The sequence below is a fragment of the Amblyomma mixtum genome, chromosome 8, assembly GCF_055824585.1.
Source record: "Amblyomma mixtum isolate Tamu chromosome 8, ASM5582458v1, whole genome shotgun sequence".
Taxonomy (NCBI): domain Eukaryota; kingdom Metazoa; phylum Arthropoda; class Arachnida; order Ixodida; family Ixodidae; genus Amblyomma; species Amblyomma mixtum.
This window is the reverse complement of record NC_143019.1, coordinates 17,513,062-17,534,177: the sequence shown is the minus strand read 5'-3', so window position 1 is coordinate 17,534,177 and position 21,116 is coordinate 17,513,062. Positions and strand designations below refer to the sequence as shown.

Genomic DNA, 21,116 nt, shown 5'->3' with positions numbered 1-21,116 from the left:
ATCTTGATGTCTTAGCACGAAGTGTCATATAGAATTCAAATCAGTCGAGAAAAATGTTAAAGGTTTATGGATGCGTTCCACCGATAACCCTGTGTCTTTTTGTGGACGTTCTTGTGCACCGCAGGACGTGGCAACGTATGCCTGTGGACACCATGATTGTTCTTATTGCTGTCAACTAGTTCGAGCGTTACGCATGACAAAGGCCAATCCCTCTTTCCAATTTTTAATTTTTTTTTTTTAGCCATGACGCCAACCTTCCGGCAGACTAGCTAAATTCATAAACACGCTTGATACCCTGCATGCCCGTGTCTACATTTGTCCTTACGATGTCTAACGGCGGAACTGTATCAAGGTAGGTCTTGGACAAGTTGTAAAATGTCATTACCTCTATGGAATTATTATTAATGTTAAGAATTAGGTACCTCGTAACATATCACGTGAAAAAATACATATATAGCGCGTTTACTATATTATAACGTGCACATTTTTTTTCCCGGAAAAAATCGCCTAAAATGACATGCGTGTTAGAATCGAGTACGAATATAAAACTAATATAAAACGGCGTCAGCAACACCTTATTGTCATCGACATCACAAAAAATTTCGGTTAGTTACTTGCGCATCAGTTTTACCGATATCGCTTACCGGAGTTTTGCCTCGAGCATCTGAAATGGCCTGTAAGCATGGCGCTGCCCTGGACTTGAGACAATATGCAAACGTCTCGTTGCGAAGACGCGGCAGAGTCCATTGCGACGCCGGGTTTAGAGAAAGTTCGGCAGACACACTTAAGACTGCTTACGTCGGGGATACGGTGGCAGCAGCTGGCAAAGGACAGGGTCAATTGGAGAGAGACGGGAGAGGCCTTTTCCCTGCAGTGGGCGCAGTCAGGCTGATGATGATGATGATGACTACGCCTCTCACTACGGCGTTCTGCTTAAGAGCAGAACCTTCTCAAGATCAATAAACGCTCCTCCTCTGGCTCGAACCCGCCGTGGTGGAAACTAACCGTACCGCATTTGGGTGTCAAACCTAATTCTTAGTGCTGACCCGCGGCTGCTAGAAGGCGACTGCTGATTCTAACTTTTCCAAATTTCCGAAGTAGCTCTGGCCGCCATCTTCCGCACTCGGCGGGGACCGGGAGGAGTAAGCACCATTTGCACACCCAGAGACATCGTCCAATAGAGCCAGTCGGCAACAAAGTTGTTAAAGGACTGAGAGGATATAAGAAACTGAACTTCCAGGCGCAGTTATTTATAAAGGGAAACCCCGAAAATAGCGTCCAACAATTCACTTAGCTGTCCAAGCCACCGCGTTTTTCTGTCAAGGCGCACAAGATGGCGGCATTTCTCGCAACAGCATCCTTCGGTGCGGAGGGAGCCCATGGGCGCTTGACCGGCAACTGTCAGCCGGCAAGGCTCAACCTAACCAGCAATGTGTAAGATGGCATATTATGCTTAAAAGTTCACCCACAAAGAAGTGAGTCATTGGCAAGGAATAGTAGCCCAATATATGCCCTGAGTCTATAAATATCGCTTTAAAAAACGAGTAGCCCAATAACATTGAGAACTGTCCACTGAGACGTCAAACGTATTCAGCGCTCATAGCTCCGCCGTTCTTTCCGAAACCCGGCCGACCAGAGGTGCTTAAACGAGTTTCAAAAAGTGCTGCTAGCCTAGCTAGCCAGATCCATGTTTCATTTTTGTCCGACCTTGCTCGTAAATATTGCAAGTTCAATATAAAACTTCAAGTATTATCTTTGTTTCCTGATAAAGTGTCGCTATGCATAATTCGTCGCCCTTCATCACGGACGGAGCGCACCCCTCCGGTGCAAGTTGCTACGTCTTCGCGTCTGGAGGGAAGACGAGAAACTGGGAAAATTCACTTGGATATTCCCCATTCCGACGGGAAAGTCGACAGCGCGTTGATACCCGAGCTGGACCTGCAAGACCGCACCATACATGCTCTAAAAAAGAGTACGTTTAACTAAACGTGCCAATTAGCCAATCAACTAAACATGCGTGAAACAGAAAAGCATAGCCAAGTAGCTATTGTTGTTGTTGTTATCCTCATACAGTGACACATGCCCACATATGGAAATCGGCCAAGAATTAGGGTGAACGGAGAGTTTTTCAGATTAGTTTTCTTATGGGCGAAAATTATATGAATTCTGGGGACGACAGAAGTAAACAAAAAGAAACACCAAAACAAAACGCAAAATGCATAACGCACGCAGAAGATGGACACTGTGGGATTGATAGCCTAATGATTAAATAATAATAATGATAAAATAATAACTTTTGCATGGCAGCCTGTTAAATTCTAGTGAGAAAGTTTGAATGGCGATAGAAACCGACCTGTGGCTGTACCCAAGTACGGTGGTGCCAAACGACAATATTATGGGGCTACTCAAACCAAGGCCAAGCTGTAGCAATGGCTGGTCTAAAAACCGTCGTCTCATCATGTAGCTATATTTGTCAAGTTAGCTTTTTGCAGGCAAAAAATGTCTTGAATATGCTTGCGCCAGCGCTACCATCCTCGTTGCATGCATGAACCAGACGGTTCTTACTGGCCGGAAACACCGTTAATTCCAACCAGCTTTCGCTTAATAATACGTAATCCAGTAAGCTTAGTTGTATTTTTTTGCTTTTCTCTTTCTAATTTTCTTCCTTTTCTTTCGCACTGAAAGCGTATCTGTGTGCTGGACGTGAAAAAAGATACGACGCGTTAGCTCGTGCGGGTGCTCCGCGAGCTATTTGGAAGAGCGTGCCGCTGCAGCTATTGTTGGGCGACCCTCAGCCGAAGGACTTGTTCATATCTGCGATGCTGAAACTGGTGAGTTCCCCCGTCTTTCATTTCACCATCTTCGTCTGTACTGCTCCGTCGACAGAGATGGCCGGCGCGGTGGCTCAGTGGATACTGCGCTCGGTTGAATAGCTGCAGGAACGTGTGTTCAGTCTGTTCATTCCCAGCGGCGGCGGCCGCGTCTCGATGAAGGCCAAACGTGACTCTCCCGTGTGCTAGTCAAAGAACCACAGAGGGTATAAGTTAATGTGGAGCCTTCCACAAGGGTGTTTTTTTTTTCTTTAGTGTCATTTGATCCCGCCGCCGCGGTGGCTCAGCGTTTACGGTGCTCGGCTGCTGTCCCGAAAGACGCGGGTTCGATCCCGGCCGCGGCGGCTAGAATTTCTAGAGTCCCGTGTACTGTGCGATGTCAGTGCACGTTAAAGAACCCCAGGTGGTCCAAATTTCCGGAGCCCTCCACTACGGCGTCTCTCATAGCCTTAGTCGCTTTGGGACGTTAAACCCCATAAACCAAACCAAACCATTTGATCCCGAACCCACCCAACAGAAGACTGCAGTCCGCAAGGCGGACCGATGCCGACTTCGTGCGTATACCCCCAGTTAACTGTCCGCCAATTCCTTCCTACTAGGCTTCCCCGATGCGCGCAAGTCCTCTTCCACAGGGCGCGCCCCGGAATGTCGTATACACTGCCGACATTCCTGCTAAGTGGAGAAACCACACTGCACAGAGAAGGCGACTGCCAGACTCACATGAGGATGCCTTGAATCTACCGCCTGTCTACATGCGGTGCAGGCGCGAGCCCGACCACTTATCACCTATTATACGAGCGTGTAGGACTACAACGTATCCGCGCCCAGCACATTACCCCGTATATTCGCTGCCTACAGGATTGGATTATGCCCCTGAACTCTGGTGGCACCAAAGACACGCTCCTATCCTCGGCCTTCGATCGTGCGCGCTACCGGCGTCAACCGCCGCATGCGACCTCCCTCCCAACTTCCTCTATCGATAACTAGGCCACTGAGCTATCCCACTTAAAGGGTTTCAATCAATTTTCTTTCTTCATTCAATCCCTCTTTCATTTCTTGTGTGATTGGCTATCATTTCTGTCTCACTTCTCACTGGCCACCTCATCCGCGCCGTGAAGGAGAGGAGGAAGGTGGTACTGAGTGAGGAAAGAGAGAGAGGTCCCGTAGTGGAGGGCTCCGGTATTATTTCGAGCACCTGAGAATCTTTAACGTGCACTGACATCGCACAACACAAGGGTGAAATGAAATTGGTTTTATAGTCGGATAAAACTTAAAGTCTTCAGTGAAGCTCCGCCCACATTCAGCCTCCGCGCACAGAATTCCCCCTCGACGAAAAAGTAGTCCGCTGCTTAAACGTTTCTTGTTACGTAAACAAGAAGCTTATCGCAAGAAAAAAATTATGAGCTTTAGAATTTTGATATGTCGATTGTTTGATAGAGTCAAACACTAAAAAGCTGACTTCGTTTACTGTTGCGATTGGCCAGCGGAGTAATACAAGACGCCGCTGACCGCGGCCCAGTGTTAGCAACATTTAAAGTTGTATCCTACTATAGAGGAAAGCAAATGGCGCAATCGCCCTCACTTTTCGGTGGTCACGTGAACCGCGCCTTAAGTGAAGGGATAAAGAAGGGAGTGATAGAAAAAAAGAAGATGCCGTAGTGGTGGGCTTCGGAATACTTTCGTCCACCTGGGAATCGCATATCTCAGTAGACACCGGGACCACGCCATAAGAGAAGGGATAAAGGAGGGGGTGAAAGAAGAAAGGAACAAAGAGGTGCCTTTTGCGTTTTGCCTCCATCGAAACGTGGCCTCCGTTCCTGTTCACTCACGGCGTATTTGAGTGTCCAGCGAGCAGCAAGAGTGAGAAAGTTGCTGCTCCTTTTCTTTTCCCATTGAAAGAAGTAAGAGAGAAAGAGCTACAGTAGTGCGCTGAAGAAAATGTAAGGTGAACCCCGTTCACCGGACCTTAACACCCAAACCGTTATCTTGCCACATACTAGCTCTCACCTCGCGTTCATGGGTTACAGTCCACTGCGAGAAGTATCTAGGTGGAGTAGAGATATTTCAATCATTGACGTTCAGGTCGCCTCAGTACGCTTCAACATCGTCCTCAGTTCAAAATTAGGCAGCCAACTTGCACCGTAATGCTTAACGCAGTGTTCCACACGGCCAGTGTCACTCCACTGGAGGACAGAAGTCTGTCTCATTGACATCTGATTAGTCATGTTCTGCGACAGCCGCAGTAACGCTGTCTCAGCAAACAAGCTTATTTGGTCTCTCTAGCTGAACCTCGGCCACCGCGAGCTGCGTCTGAGCTTCTTGCTTTTAACTTTGTAAACTTGGCATACCATCTTCTACCTTTCACCGCTAACGAGTTCATAACACTTTACATACTTTCTCTTGCCCAGTCTTGAAGTGGAAGCCTGTCCTACGTTTGAATCCCGACTCTGAAGCGTAGCACAAGTCCACACCTCTAATCGTGCCATGACGACTGCAAAGCCATCCGTGCCAGAAAAACGCACGCCATTAACCCTGCCCTGCACGAGAAGTAAAGCGGCACCAGTATGTCAGCTGGTTAGGCGCATCGCCGAGTATAACCAGGTTCTCTGGTACGTAGGCCTTGAGTTAAAAGAGGAAGAAGGCCTGGGTGAACTGGGCATCGCTATTGTCCCGGGAACAGTGCTCATGTACCCTTGGGAAGACCCACGGATTTACTGTGAAAGCCTCGCCATGATTCTGCTGGGCAACATCCTCGCCCACCATCACTGCATTGTGGCTGTAGAGCTAACTTTCTTTGTAGCAAAGAACCCTTTCCTCCTCAGCCTTCTCCAAGACAAGTGCAGCGTCAGGAAGCTGACCATCTCGGACGTTCCGGACTATGAAACAAACGTCCTTGAGGCCCTGGCGAAGCTTGCCAGCCCCTCTAACCAAAATGATTCAGAGATGCCGCAAAAATACTTCTGGTTCTCCGTCAGGCTGCCATTGCTTTTATTCCATCATGAGCAGGGCATCATCAGCCTTACAGCGCTAAATGTCGCCGATGTGGACATGAGAATCGACTGCGCCATAGAGTTCTTAGACATACTCCTGCAGAATAACACCATCAGTGACTTGACCGTCGGCGCCTGCGTGTTCACTCATGGCGGCGTTGACCTCCTGGATGGCTTCGCCAGCTACCTGCAGAAGGAACCCTCGGCGCTCAAGAAGCTGACAGTGCGAACACCCCAAGCCAGCAGGCGTGCGCTGGAGTCTCTGGTCAAGGCCATCGTACCGACGACGACCCTGAAAGAGTTGTTCATCGACATAGATATCCACGATGTCGAAAAGAAAGCCCTCTTCGCTGAAATAATAGCCCGGAACCGCACTCTACGCACACTGAGTGTTACGCGGCCAAGAAAGTGCGTCGTCTCCACTGTCCTCTACGGCGTCAAACTTTTCGCCAGAGACGCAGCTACGACGATCGAGCCCTGGCTGTTAGCGTTGCCAGAAAACACCGCACTCTCGGCGCTTACCGTTGACCTCCTGGGATTCTCAGAAGCGGAGTGCTGCGCCTTTTTACGCGCTCTGAGGCTCAACAAAACCGTTAAGAACGTCTGCATAAGCCACCTTCCAGCATGCGCTGGCGTCAAGAAAATCTGCCAAACCATTCGTGATTCCCGCTTGGCGAAGGTCGTTCACATTGCAGATCACCCCGTGAGCATCAGTAGCCTTCCCATGCTTCCCGAATGTCCCGAGGTGACGTCACTCACCATCAGCTGTTTTCATCTCCACAGTTGGGATATTCTTCGTAAGGCCTTCGAAATTCTCGCCTCCTGCAGTCACGTCACTTCACTCCGAGTGTGCGTGCAGTACATCTTCTTGAATAAGATCCTGGCTGCTATGGCGGCCTACATAACGGAAGCAACCGCATTGAAGAACTTAGAAGTGCACGTCTACGTTGACAGACACGAACGCCGGAACCAGCAGCATTACCCTGACACCGAAAAGCTTCTGGTGAATGCGCTGGCATCCAATCTCAGCCTCACCAAAATAACACTCAGAGAGCTGCCTCTGAGCGAAGACAACTGTAAGTTCCTCGCGAGCGCAGTTGTCAACAGCCCAAATATCTCCGAGCTGTCGTCCTCCGCGCTCAGCCGTAATGGCAACATCGCCTTCTTGCAGACGCTGGCGTCAAGCATTGGTAGAAATCGCAGCCTGCTACGCGTTGAGCTGCCAAGCTGCGAAGACCTGGACGCTGAGCTCGTGGTCATCCGGAACGTCACGAGGCGCAACGCCAGCCTCGTCACCAGAGCAGCCCGCTTCGTGATGGGTGACCACGATCCCTACAATGCACGCGCTGTTGAGCTGGCGTCAGGGCATGAAAGGGTCCTCAGCATCATTCAAGAAAGCGCCGGCGTCGAAGCCAAGGAAGCGGCAGTGATGATCAGGCGCGCCTTGGGACTTCGATGCTTGGTTGGCCTCGATGAATACTTTAAACTGGTGGGCGTGGTCAAGAGTCGGGTGGAGTGCATCGGTGGTCGTGGAAAATCGGTGCAACTTGACGAGCTCACCTATGACTGCTGGATTCACATCCGGATGTTCCTAACTGTTGCTGACGTTGTAGCAACTGACTGCTCGGTGCAGCTCTGATCCCAGGAGCGTGAACATCAGACCGCAACGTTGTTCTTTGGTTGCACTGTATAGAATCGGGACTTGGACACCATTCGTCATTATGAGCAACCTAACCTTCTGAATGAAAATTGTGTGGCAAAGGCTTATATGTGCAACGCGTTATTCTATTCCATGGATGAAATGAAGTCCATGGGTGCTTATGAATAGTGAAAAGGCTACCTAGTTAGCATTCCTCTTGAAGAGACAGAGTTAAAGGGGTACGAGGCACAAGAAAGAAATAGGAAAGTCGCATGCTCGCTTACAAATAAAGAACTTTTAGTAACGTTTAAAAATAGTTGACAGGAAAAAACAAACCCTGAACAACCATCATAGTAGGTCAAAATATTCGACCTCTCTTCAACTAATGGCTGACGTAGTTTGCTCCTTGTCTGATGATTTAATGAATGGTTTCATGACTGGCGTCTCTATAGATCTGTTTCACTCGAGATGTTCGTGCATGTTTAGCATGTGTGATAATTGTTAATGACTTTTCAGTTATACATAAACAAGAAAATATCAATGCATGCGCGTTTCCCGTCGTCATAACCACTTGCTCTCTTTTTGGCCCGCCGCTGTGGCATGGTGGCAGTGACACTCGTCTGATCACGAGTTCGTGGAGGTTCACCAGCCAAAGCTGGTTTTTCCGGGTGTGAGCTGGACAGCGCTGCCAAAAGTCAACGTGGAATGAGGGCCTATCCAACTAACCTTCTTTTGTTTTACACGCACATTCACGAAGGTTCTTCAAATGATGAGGCTTAATTGCACATACCCTCGGCGGGGGATTGGCAACTATGGTTGAATCGAGAATATCTCCTTCATCGTCGACTACTTCTTTCACTTCATAACCTTCTTCCAAGCCCATCCGGGTAGCATTGTATTTCGTACTCTTTCATTGTCGACTACTTCTTTCACTCGGTCATCATCCTCTTCCAAGCCCATCCTGAGAGCATTGCCTTTCATATCGTTTCAGGCCAACCTCGTTCCAGAAAATCTTTGTGCTTAGGTAGGAAACCGGGGATGTTCCAGACGCCGAGATGCACAGATATCAACGTTAAAGTATTTCGAAACTTGGCTGGAATTCTTGGAATTCTGCAGTTCTTGGCGCCCTTCAAGATCTCGGTCTCCCGCATCCGTTTCTCCTCTCAATTCACTCATTTTTAACAAACAGAACCTTCAGTGTAGGTGTCCATGGGAAGCCTTTATGTCACTTTACCTCCAACCGCGGTGGAGCCCAGGGCTCCATCCTCACCCCCACGTTAGTTAACGTAACTATTATACCACTTGTCCAATCCCTACAAAAAATTCCTTCTGTACGCGTCCTTGCGTATGCTGATGACATAACCTTGTGTTCCTGCCATGCAGATGCGTCTGTGCAACAGTCGGCGCTCCAGCAAGCGCTGGATGCCTTAACATCACGACTACCCCCCTTGGGTCTGACCCTATCGTGTGATGAATCATATTTCATTCGCATTGGAAACAGATGTGGCTTACGGAAAGCAGCCCCTTTTACCTTCACAGTAGATAATTCTCAAATTCAAGTAGAAAGTGTGCGTGTTCTAGGTCTTCTTCATACTTCTAGGAGTGGGACTCCATGACTAATTACGACGCATAAATCGGCTCACGCTACTCTCGGTCTGATTCGACGCATGCCTATGCGCTCTGGCGGAGCGCGCTTTGATATTGCCAGTCAGCTCGTGCGCTCCATCCTCCAGCCGCGGATAGTGTACCAGGCCCAATTTCATCGTTTCACCCGTCGACAGTGGGGCTCCCTTTAATCAATCAATCGGGAGGCTATGCGCGCCATCACTTATCTTCCTCTTATCACACCCATGCCCATTCTGCAAGAGTAGGCTCAACTTAATGCATGAAGTGAAATCATGGACCAGAGTGAGGCAAACAGAGCACGCAAGATGTCGCTTCAGCTTCATCGTTTACAGACTCTTCCTCCATGGTCATACCGTCAACACACAGACAATCTCTCCTCTGCTTCGACGCCGATATCAGCCACGCATCTACCTTCAGGGTGCATATTATACACCGATGCATCGCACCCAGCACTGCAGGGAATTACCGCAGTTTACAGTCCCTCCCATCCTCATCTTAACTCCCGCGCTACATATAGCGCGGATACTTGCACTCCTTTTGCCTTGGAGCTTCAAGCGATACACAGTGCAATTGCTTCCCTTTCACTCGTACCCACTTTCGATATTCACATCACACCGACTCCCTTGCCGCCCTTGAGCAGCTTAAGGCTGTCCGGCGCACATTCCAAATTACAGAATCCATTCACCAACTTTGCACAAAATACCCCTGTCCTGTGCGTATACACTGGATTCGCGGCCATGCCCTGGATCCCCATAATATTCACGCGGATGAAATGACACACCTTGACATATCAGACATCCCGTCACCTTCCCCTCTTCCCTCAGATCCGTCCCTGTCCCATGTTTCCGAGAAACAGTCTTTGCGTCAGCGAACACGCACTCTATTTCCTCCGTGTTCGTACCCTCTCCCCCGGAGTCTCATTCGGGAGTAGGAGGTATCTGTGCGCCGGATTCGGGCAGGATCTCTGACTCCTTCTGTGCGTTATCGGTGGCGCGACAAACGTTTAGAAGTGACTGACAAGTGTCCCCATTGTGGTGCCTGATGTGGACTTGCCCTGCTACAGCCTCCGTGAGACAACGATTCCTAAGAAAGGTACGCTTGCGATGGCACTTTGCAGGCGACTATCGCAAGTGGACACATGATAATCGCTTTATCGAAAACTTTTGCCTCTTATTAAGCGAGCCTTGTTTACACTCTTTCCTTCCCTTTCTCTCCCTTTCTCATTATGCATAATGGCAAACATCTCGAATAAAAAAAACGTGGCTGCATTGAAAGAAAAAGACAGTTGAAAGCGGCGCTTTGGGACAGAAGAAGACGAGAAGGAACAAGGTGCGAAATCGCCGTTCGAAGTCGGTCGATGTTAACCTTCGTGGCCTCACTCTGCCAATTTCACTTGGTTTTCAATCCCGCTGCAGGCAAAGGCGAACATCAGGGCGCGACCAGAGAGGCCTGAGTGCGGCGGTCACACCTGGGACTGGGCCTGACCCCGAAGAGAGCGCTGACACGCAGATGGCTGAGCCGGCTTTCGAGGAACCGGCTGATGCGAACCCGGAGCTGGACCTCAGTGATGAGGAGGAGGAGTGGGATGAAGATGAGGAGGAGGCGGAGGAAGAGGATGGGCACCAAGACAATGTTGTGAATGAGATGCGTGGCCAGGCACCCAAGCCACTTCGCTACCATATCTTCCAGGTAGTCGGGACTCTGGCTATCAGCATCTCCAGCACACTCGCCATATACGGCGTGGTGAGTGCATTTTGTAACTACTTTTGGGGAGGTTCCTGCCGGTTAGGGAGAGCGTTGTGGTAAGAACACGCGGTCATTTATGATAGTCTAGCCAGGCAGTTGCAAGGGCAAATGGCAACGACAGGAGGTTTGATAGCAGATATAAAATAATGCAGGCACTCTTTATTCGCTCCCATACGTTTGTCCATCGAGGCATTTAGTGTTGATAAGCTGCATAATGTGCATAAGATGAAATGCCTCACATTTCATGGACCACCGTATCGCACCAGTGGCCCCGCAAGCTTTCCTCCTGGAAAATGTAGATTGAGTTTCATGTAGACCAAAAGGTCTAGGTAGTCTACATCTTCATGCAGACTACCATTGCAGCTCGTAGTAAGTCCAGGATACAATACAGCAGCTTAATATCCTCCAATGCGTTCCGTTGCCGTGTGGTCCGTGAGGGCCGTTTCCCCTGTAATGTGTACCAGTAGACTGGTGGGCTTCACCACTGCTCCACTTCAACCCATTGTAACTAGGCATCACAATGTCATGGGACGCTAGCATGGCGAACGATAGTTATACACTGGAGCCCAGTTCTAACTGTCGCATATATAACGAATCCTCACTTATTACGAACGAGTGCGACGCTACCATCAAACTATGCATTAGGGCAATGCCAGTTCTTCTCAAATATCCCGGACAACTGTGGCTGCACCATTCGGTTATAACGAACGAACAGGAGCCAAAAACTCACCCCTAAGTTGAAAATCTCGCGCTTCCAGCAAGCGAGGAGACCGAAGAGAGCCTCTAAGTACCCTGGACACCGCCCCGTAAACACCACGACGACCCAAAAAAAAAGCAATGAAAAGGCGGCGTTGAACTGTAGGTAACCGCTGGCCAAGCGCGTACCGTTGACCTGCAAGGTCAGTCATTGCCCGCTTGTGCGCCGGCTGCAAAAAGGCATCCGGATTGTAGGCATCCGGTCTGTACGTGGCAGGGGCAGCGCCCACAATGAAGGCAGTGCGCATGGTCATGAATCAAGTAACGGCTGCGATTTGAGAATTTGGAGTGTCTTGCTCGTCGCGCTGTGGTATGCGTCCTCTGACCAGGCGGTGCCACCTTTCTGGCACGTGCAGGCAGCTGGAAGCAGAAGTTTGGTCTGCACGTGGCAGGGGCAGCGCCCCCAAAGAAGCCAGTGCGCATGGTCATGAATCAAGTAACGGCTGCGATTTGAGAATTTGGAGTGTCTTGCTCGTCGCGCTGTGGTATGCGTCCTCTGACCAGTCGGTGCCACCTTTCTGGCACGTGCAGGCAGCTCCGGAAACCATACGGATAAGCTCTGCCTTCACGTGTGTTGCGCTGCTTTCGTCGCTGCATGAGCCCAAGAACGGTAGACGACGCTGCCGAAAACACGCGTGATGAGACGCACGTAGATTCGTGGGAGCGCGTCGCCCATGCATACCTGACCGGATGTCGGCTTGGATAACAACGTTCGTACGGAGAACATCGCAGAGCCGTATTCAATAAAGTAGCAGTTGACCACAAAGTATTAGAGCACTCCCCTACTGCTAGGAATCTGATTAATGTGGCCGACCTGCCACCAGCTGCCGTGGACGTTTCAACGCGATTAGTTACGGCGGATTGTTGGCGGCGACGCTCTCGGAGAGGAGAACATCAGTGGCGGCTCTGGAGAGCCTGGAAAGAGCTGCGGTAGATTTTGCTTTGAAGAAATAGACGCGCATGGCGCATCTTCCCGAAATAAACGTCACTTTCGGCGGACAAAGTATTTGTGGCTGTAATACACGCAGTCCATTTGCTACGAATATCGGATACAACGAACGCAATCCGCATGACCGTCAGATTCGTTATAAGCGCGCTCAACTGTATGCAACCAGCTTTAGTACATGGAAAGGCGCGAACGGCAGTGAGTTCCGAAATAAAAGGCGATCGGTAGCAGCAGGAGCTCTGATTAGCTTGTTTTTCTACTTCTGCAGCCGCATTTCTGGTTCGCGTTTTTTTTTTTTTCATGGGCTCCACTGACACTATAGTCCTTGTCTGTCTTTACCCTGCTCTGCGTTACATCACAAAATGCAAAGTTCGAGAACCCTCAGAGCGGATATTTTCAAGTGGCATAGTCAAAAGCAACTTATAGAGTGATTATTGCTATATATTTTTTTATTTTTTTTATTCCTGTGCCGCGTCGCGGTGGCTCACTGGTTATGGCGCTCGGCTGCTGACCCGAAAGACGGGGGTTCGATCCCGGCCGCGGTGTTCGAGTGTCGATGGAGGCGAAATTCTTAGAGGCCCGTGTACTATGCGATGTCAATGAACCCCAGGTGGTCGAAATTTCCGGAGCCCTTCACTACGGCGTCCCTCATAGCCTGAGTCGCTTTGGGACGTTAAACCCCCATAAACCTATAAACCTATTTGTATTTGTAACTGGCCGATATATAGGTTCAAAGTTTTAGTTCTCTACCACAAAGGGAGCCGTGAAGTTATTTTGACGGTCATATTCCAGTCCTACAGATCTGCAGAGGAGGTGTGTGTGCGTGTGCGTGTGTGTGTGTGTGCGTGTGTGTGTGTGTGTGTGTGTGTGTGTGTGTGTGTGTGTGTGTGTGTGTGTGTGTGTGTGTGTGTGTGTGTGTGTGTGCGCGCGTGCGTGCGTGTGTGTGTGTGTGTGTTTCGGTTTGGTTTGGTTTATTGGGGTCTAACGTCCCGAAGCAACTCATGCTATGAGGGTCGCCGTAGTGAAGGGCTCCGGAAATTTCGAGAACCCCAAGCGGTCGAAATTTCCGGAACCCTTCACTACGGCGTCCCTTATAGACTGAGTTGCTTCGGGACGTTAGACCCCAATAAACCAAACCAAACCGAATGAAATCCCCCACGGCGATGACGTCAGTGAGCAGTCTGGGCGAACTTTCTATGGGGCATGTCCGAGTGGCGTTGGTAGAATAGGGCTAAAAGAAGTCCGAATTTCTGCGTCTCTACAGCCGTCGCCTGACCACGAGGCGACTCTGGACTCGTGGAACGACAGCTGGGATGCGTTTCCCGCGCTCCTGGTCTCCCAGCTGCAGGTCCGGCTGTTCGCCGTCGTCCTGCCCGTCCTCTTCCTCGCTTTTCCCGAGCTCCTCGGCTCCCTGAAGCAGAACGCGTGTCTGCTCGTCGTCTACACGGCCCTCGTGGCGCCCTTCATCCTTCTGCCCGTTCTCCTGCCGATGCCGCCCTGCTCCGGTCCGGACACCGCGAGAAAGCCGGTGGGCATCGACGACACAATCCTTCAGACCCGTCGAAACATGCTAGTCGAGAGCCTTCAGGCACGGAATACGATCTACGCCTTAAAGGAGCATTAATAACATATTTTCGATTGTTTGTTTTCTTCTTTAGAAAGCCGCTTAACAGATTAGAATTCATGGATCGCAAAGTTGAATTCGTCGAGCTCGCTAAATGATTTATAATTGAATTCCTTTCCTCGTTATGTTTTAGTTTCAACAACAGCAAGGGCGCAACGACCTTACTTTTTAATATGTCTTCGCATTTGCACTAACTGAGTAATTGATGCACGAAGTTATCCAAATTGTGGAATGAAACTAGCCAGAAATGATTAAAACAACCACATGTATTAGTGCTGAGCAACCGAAAATTATTCCGGAGCCCTTCACTACGGCGGTCCTCATAGCCTTTGCTGCGTCGGGATGTTAAAGCCCACATTCCATATCATACTGTATATCACAGCCAATAGGTCTTTAAAAAGACTGCTATTATAATCTCGCAGGGACTAATTGCAAATATACGCGTCTTTTCATGGACTAATTTTCGTCGCGAGGATTAAGTGCTACGATTGATATTAGTCCCACTTTACACGATCAACATGCATTCCCATAGGGGGCATACCCCCTGGCTGCTGGTTATTAACACACAGTGTCGCGGCCTAAAAACCGTCTAAAGCGGCCTGTCAGGCGAGGAAGGATGAGATGCAATCTGCATGACGCTACATTGTGTTTTAGGACTGATTGTCGAACGTTAAAAAGAAACAGACACAAACAGAAACAGGCGTTCTCGTGCTCTCCATCTTCTGGTAAGACAGCTAGCACACTGTCCACCACACACAAGCTAGGATGCCTCGATTGCCAGCGCCGCCATCAAGGCACCCTAACATTAGGGTGCCTCGATGCCAGCGCTGCGCGGCGGCGCTGGCATCGAGGCACCCTTAAAGCCCCTCGATAATTTGAAAGTAGCGTCTTTCTGTGAACTATGCCGCCGCGCTGCGCACCCTCGCCGATCCTCCTCTCTCACCTCTCCCATCGGCGCTTTTCTCAACGGTGATTGGCTCCGCGGGCGGTCTCCGGGAAAAGCGCGCGGAAAGTTCACTCTTTTTATGTTTTCATTTTTCGTCGGCGCCATTCTTTGGCCAGCCGCCGCTGCTACGACCGAGCTCCCTAGCATTGCGCGCTTGCACTTCGCGTTATTCGCGCTCTTTTAGTGCAGCGCTATGCCGAATTGCTGCGCATTTCAGTGCACAAGCCGGCGCGAAAAAGCATTTGTTCTTTCCGCGATTCCGAGCGGCAAGAAAGACAGCATTAGAAGAAAAAAGCGGCTGCACAACATCGGCCGCAAGAACTTTACCCCGACGAAGACTGCCCACCTCTGCGAGCAACTGTGCATTTCTTCCAAGCGACTGTGTATACTGAAACTGCATGCATGCGCATCACAAAGCCAACAACCTCACTTAATTCACTGATCATTTTGCGTCGTTATGCGTGTTATTGTTTTCACTTCATGGTTCCGCTCAACGTGTTATAATAAGCAAAAATGTTGGTATGCGTGCAGCGGTATCCGCGGTGCGGTAAATTATTCGAACCTCTGGTAATGGTGCACATCGCAGTAATGCGGCGCATGTCCCGAGCGAGATTTAACCCAGATTTTTTTTATTAATGCAACTTGTCTAACGATCTACGCTTATTTGTTGTTTTGCTGAACCGTTACGCTTCTACCGGGTGAGATTATCAATGCCACATTCTCGGAAAAGACCTCATATTGCATTCACATAAATAATTCATTTTTTAATAACTTCCGTGCTTTCCATTGTTGCCTGAATGTACTCAAGTATTGTAAATATCCAATGCATGCCATTTTTGTATATTCATTGCTACAGTTTGTGATCATTTTCTTTAGTTGAGCATGGTCGCGTAGCCTTTTTTTTTAATACATCATCCGCTCAAAAACTATAGGCCTACATCTGAGCTGTTTCATTTCCCTAAGTATGTTTTTGTTTTCTGTGTTTTGTTTTGAGGACTGCACCCAACGGGTTACAGATGTCCACAGCTGGCTTATTCGTGGTTTTTAGGTATATTTTTGGCGTAAAACTACACGAATCATCTAACTGTGTGTCATATTGTGACTGTATTTATACTCACGACTTATATTAGTCAGGCACGACCCTATAACTTTCTCTTGGGTTTTGTCAAGGTCGTTGCTATCAGTTTTTTTCTTTCCTAACGTAACGTCTCTTTAAGCGGATTTAAAAAGGAATAGAATGTGGGCGGAAAATACCCAAGTGTGCCAAACTTTGGGGGTGGTCTACCTAAATTTGGAAGCCAACACTGAGTTTCCCATAGTAAAATTAGGTTGGACCCCAATGTTGGTCAAATATGGACGACGTCAAATTTATGGGTTCCGGAGAGACAAATTTTAGGGATAGCCCACCTAATTTTGGAGCTCACCATTGAATTGGTCGTATTAAAATTAGGCTTGACATCAATTTTGATGAAATTCGGACAAGGTCAAATTTCGGTGGTTGGCAGGGCCAAATTTTGGGGTGCGGACACTTTCCTTGGATGACGGAAAATCGGTGCGCGGATCTTTGGCTCTCGGCTTCGGCTCGACATCACCTCAAAGTCGCCGACAGCGGGAGCTGAATTCGTTTCATCCTTAATAGAAAAAAGTTCATATTCGTTTTTAAGCCACCGCGAAAATTCTCTACTACAAAAACGATTAAGCCGTTGCATGTGCACTGCGCGGTGCCAAACTCAGACTGAACCTTAATGAAAAATTTTAGGACGGCCGTCGAAGCAAATGCCCCAGCTTGTTCCCAGCAACCATCCCACTTCTGAAACTCCATTCGCGAACAACTTCATACACTGTACTTGGGCGATAATTAGTTCGAAGAGCCGCCGCGGTGGCTCAGTCGCTATGGTGCTCGGCTGCTGGCCCGAAAGATGTGGGTTCGATCCCGGCCGCGGCGGTTGAATTTCTTTGGAGGAGAAATTCGAGGCCCGTGTACTGTGCGATGTCAGTGCACGTTAAAGAACCCCAGGCGGTCGAAATTTCCGGAGCCCATCACTACGGCGTCTCTCATAGCCTTAGTTGCTTTGGGACGTTAAACCCCATTAACCAATTAGTTCGAAGTGAATCTACATTTAACTAAACATTGGTATGCTGAAAATATTCAGGAATGTTCAAATATATTGTATGTAAATATTATGCTTCATATACTATGCCGTGTTGAGACAGACGGTATAGAAAAGTAAAAAAAAAGGATGCGAGATGCATGCAGCAAGTGGTTTTGTTCGTGCCGCAAGCGCTCGTAATTGGCACTTTCATTGCGCGTACGAGACGCTAATTTATGTGGCTCGTGGTAGTCACGCGTGTCGCATGTCTTTCTCGTGTTTTTATTCAACAACAGAGCGTGGAAAAAGCGCGAACTTAAGAGCGCGCGCATGTGCCAGCCAACTGCCCAGACGGCGAGCGAGCGATGGCCAAAAAAGCGTGCCGTGTGCAGCGCGCGCAGCCGGCGGGCGAGCGTATTCGAGGAGGAAAACGCCGGAGTGGAGGAGAGTGTCGCTACTTTCAAATTATCGAGGGGCTTTAGGCACCCTACCTGAACATAAGCCACTGATGCCATCTGGTGGTGGTACATGGCACTGGTTAACACTCGCCTCCTCCTCACAGCACCACCCGAGACGCAGTTCATCCCTGGACTCGAGCATCGGCGGAGACGCGTCAGCGGCGCTGTGGACGTGGGTCTTCTGGTACGGTCCCGTGCTCCTGGTGAGCATCCTCAGCGCCGCAAAGATATACAGAAGCAGGAATATGGAGGCGCCAATGGCCCCGCCAATACCGCAGCAGCCACTACCGCCAGCACACGAAGAAACTGGACTGTGGATGGACCGCCGCAGAGGATAGACTCAGAACGAGAGAGGCGGCCACATATTTCTTCTGTAAAGGTCCAGCATGGCACCATCGCCAAAGCCTCGACAAGCCTGACTTGGCATCGTGCCGTTTTGTTTCCTAATTTCTGCCCAAATTAAAAAAGCTTGCAGGATAGCCCGTGCTAAACCTGCATTACCCTGTTGCATGAAATGCAGTAGCCCATTCCTTTGTGCACTCACGGAGGTTTTAAACTCCTTTGGTTATGAGGAAAGACGCATCCACTGGCGCACTGGGTCAATGGACACCTCATTCGCGTTCTGAGGGCGCGGTGTTGTCCACCTACACACTGAGGCAGTTGTCTTTCCTTTTCTAAAATTACTTGACCTCACCCCTTCCATCCTAACCCATGCATCCAGTTAGATGCGCTGGTTATTCACGTGCTCCCGCCGCGGTGGTTGAGTGGTTAGCGCGCTCGGCTAGTGAGCCAGAAGTGGTGCCTGTCGGAAGCGGTTCACGGTAGCGGATCGCGGATCGCGCTATGCAATAACTCTAATGACGCTGGTCGAATTGCGGTCCGTCTAACCGTCTTCCTACTCCTCGTTGTTGATTCCTGCAAGACATACCGCGCGACGCACGTGCCAGCCTCGCCTCACCGACCGTCGGTGTCGTCTGCGTCGCTCGGCACCAGCACACGCCTGTCCCGTTGAGTGCGTTGTCATGTGGTAGGAGGGGGGGGTCTGGGCCTGCGCGCTTTCCTTTTCCCCCGCTTTGACGTCAGCCACTTTGACCGCTGACCCCTTCGCATTCCTCCGTGCACCTTTCCGTAGTCGTGTAGCCGGACATGTCAGCGTGCGCTGCTGCGTTTTATTGCTGTTGCGTTCGTGAGTACTGGCTAGGAAATTGCTTGTCATTGTGATATCTAAATCTTTGCGTGTCATGCACCTGCTGTTGAAGCAATGGGTCGCTGCTGCGTGCCCAACTGCAGAGGAAACTGTGACAACGGACCAAAAGTGCGCGTGTTTTCGTTCCCAAAAGACCGTAGGATTACGTGGGAGCGTGCTGTTCGCCGCTACGACGTCGACATACGGACTGTGCGAGATCCTAAGGTAGTACGTTGTGTGTGCGCATCGAAGCAATCGTTGAAGTCTAATAATTTATCTCGGTGCTAAAATATGGACAAGGTGCGGTTCTAAAATTCTTGGGACGCGATGTTTGCCCTAGACTGCTGGTATCAGTAAATATATCTTTTTCTCTTATGTACCAGGCAGTGTTCGTGTGTGGTTGAAAGATACAAATTTTCAAGTTCAGGGCGGGCGTTCATGTCATGGCTAAATAAATATGCCTATGAATATCATCGAATTTTGCAGAGACCATATATACACTAACGAGATATATTCTTGCATCTTGATTCAACATTTCGACTATATTTAATGTGCGTAGTGTTTTGGCTAAAGAATGCTCAGTATATTTAGGTAATTGAAGCTATTCTATGCATTTGCGCAATGAATAAAGGCATCTATGACATGGGTACGCAGTGTAGCATACAAGTAGCTGCACTGAACTTGGTTCAAACTTGAAATAAAAAAGTGAACATAAAGGGTAATGTATTGGCCCCTGAAGGACTTTTTCCTCCGCTGCTTTTCAGGTATGCGCTCGAGCTACATTTAAAACCTTAAAATAGAATCTTTAAAATACCTTAAAATAGAACCGTGTGGGCTGGCGCACGAACGGAAAAAGCTTTGCCATTGGTAAATATGTCAATAAAGTCTTGTGACCACTGTTCCTTACGATCTCTGGCGTTTCTTTTACGGAAGTTTCAAATCTAGGTATGCTAGGTGGAACATATACCGCAAAAAGATTCCAGCAATCCCTTTATTATGTACGATGAAAACCCATCCATCGAAAACCTTAAAATAGAATCGTGTGGGCTGGCGCACACACGGAAAAAGCTTTGCCATTTGTCAATATGTATATAATTTGTAAATACGTGAATAATGTCTTGTGGCCACTGTTCCTTTCGATCTCTGGCCTTTCTTTTACGGAAGTTTCAAATCTAGATATGCTACGCAAAACATATACCGCAAAAAGTTTCCAGCAATCCCTTTATTAAGTACGATGAAAACCCATCCATTCAACGCATGCCTTCATTTTAGCCCAATGCAATTTAATAGCAGGCGCCAAAATTTTTACCCCGCATCAGTACCGCCCACACTCCGCGCGTGCCCCTGCACGGGAGGAGACGCAGGCAGTGGCGGCTGTGCAGCACCCTGGGTCAAGTTGGGTGACGTCACGGAGGGAGCGCGCAGGGCTTTTCTGGGTGCTTTGGGACAGCGACTGTGCTTGTGTTGACCGGGTAGAGCGTTTCTATGAAACGCTTCTTTCACGTGTGGGCCTGGTTGAGTCGAGTTATCAGGTCGAAAACCGGTTACTGGGTTCATGTAAACGCGCGCCGAGCCGGGCCCAGTCAACTCCGCCACGAGGGGTAGGTTGACTCAATTCGACCCTGCCCCGATATGCTTGTAGACACTCATGAATAGAAGCGTTGGCAGAAGAGTCGGCTTAGCGGGAGGGGAGAGGATAAATGTGAACCCTTTTTTTTTTTTCGTTTGCGCCGTCACGCCTCCAAGACAGCGGTCGCATGAATCTTGGATGCTGCCACTGTTCGTTCGGACTGCGCTGCCCTAAGTGTCGCTGCAGTTGAACCCGTCTCGACTCGCTAAAATTGAGTTGATGTAAAAACGCAGTCGTCGAGTTAAATTGACTATGCTCAGGCCTACCCTCGACCCGACGGTAGAGGGTTCATGTGAACAGGACGTATGAGTAGCGCGGGCTGAGGCCTTTATAACATTTTTAGCGATGTCCGAATACGTCTGTAGAACCACAGAGTTTCTCAAAATTACGTAGATTTTGCAACATTCAGATTTTCATTTACAAAAGAAGAAAAAAGGCTTTACTCAATATTTTGCTGACGATAGTACGTTTAGCACTTCTTTATTAATTTCATGCAAGTTTTTACGCGATTAAAAGCAACTTAGGGTATTCTACAACGAAGTTGATAAAAAAAACTGAACGTTGTTTTGCTTTTTTTTTGTTTTGCGACAAGGTCAGAACACTAGTTGAAAAATGCGTCCTGTTAAAACGAGACGCACCCATGGTTTA

General features: G+C 49.0%; 2 protein-coding genes across 2 annotated transcripts; both read left to right on the top strand.

Annotated features, from left to right (window-relative positions):
• Positions 1-5,315: 5,315 nt before the first annotated feature.
• LOC149331530 (uncharacterized) lies at positions 5,316-7,460 on the top strand. Its single transcript, XM_089555511.1, has one exon. It carries the CDS (start codon positions 5,316-5,318, stop codon positions 7,458-7,460), a length of 2,145 nt encoding a protein of 714 aa, XP_089411637.1.
• A 1,850-nt stretch (positions 7,461-9,310) lies between these two features.
• Positions 9,311-17,990, top strand: LOC149331529 (uncharacterized). Its single transcript, XM_089557359.1, has 4 exons — positions 9,311-9,327; positions 10,502-10,829; positions 13,799-14,062; positions 17,757-17,990. The coding sequence occupies exons 1-4, from the start codon at positions 9,311-9,313 to the stop codon at positions 17,988-17,990; spliced, it is 843 nt and encodes a 280-aa protein (XP_089413485.1).
• Positions 17,991-21,116: the final 3,126 nt, after the last annotated feature.

What these genes read in the sequence shown, in the direction of transcription:
- LOC149331530 (XM_089555511.1), top strand. Translation starts at nt 5,316, where the DNA reads ATGACGACTGCAAAGCCATCCGTGCCAGAAAAACGCACGCCATTAACC.
- LOC149331529 (XM_089557359.1), top strand. An exon ending in CACTCGCCATATACGGCGTG is followed by an intron (nt 10,830 to 13,798) that starts GTGAGTGCATTT and finishes GCGTCTCTACAG; the next exon opens with CCGTCGCCTGACCACGAGGC. An exon ending in CGGACACCGCGAGAAAGCCG is followed by an intron (nt 14,063 to 17,756) that starts GTGGGCATCGAC and finishes TCCTCCTCACAG; the next exon opens with CACCACCCGAGACGCAGTTC.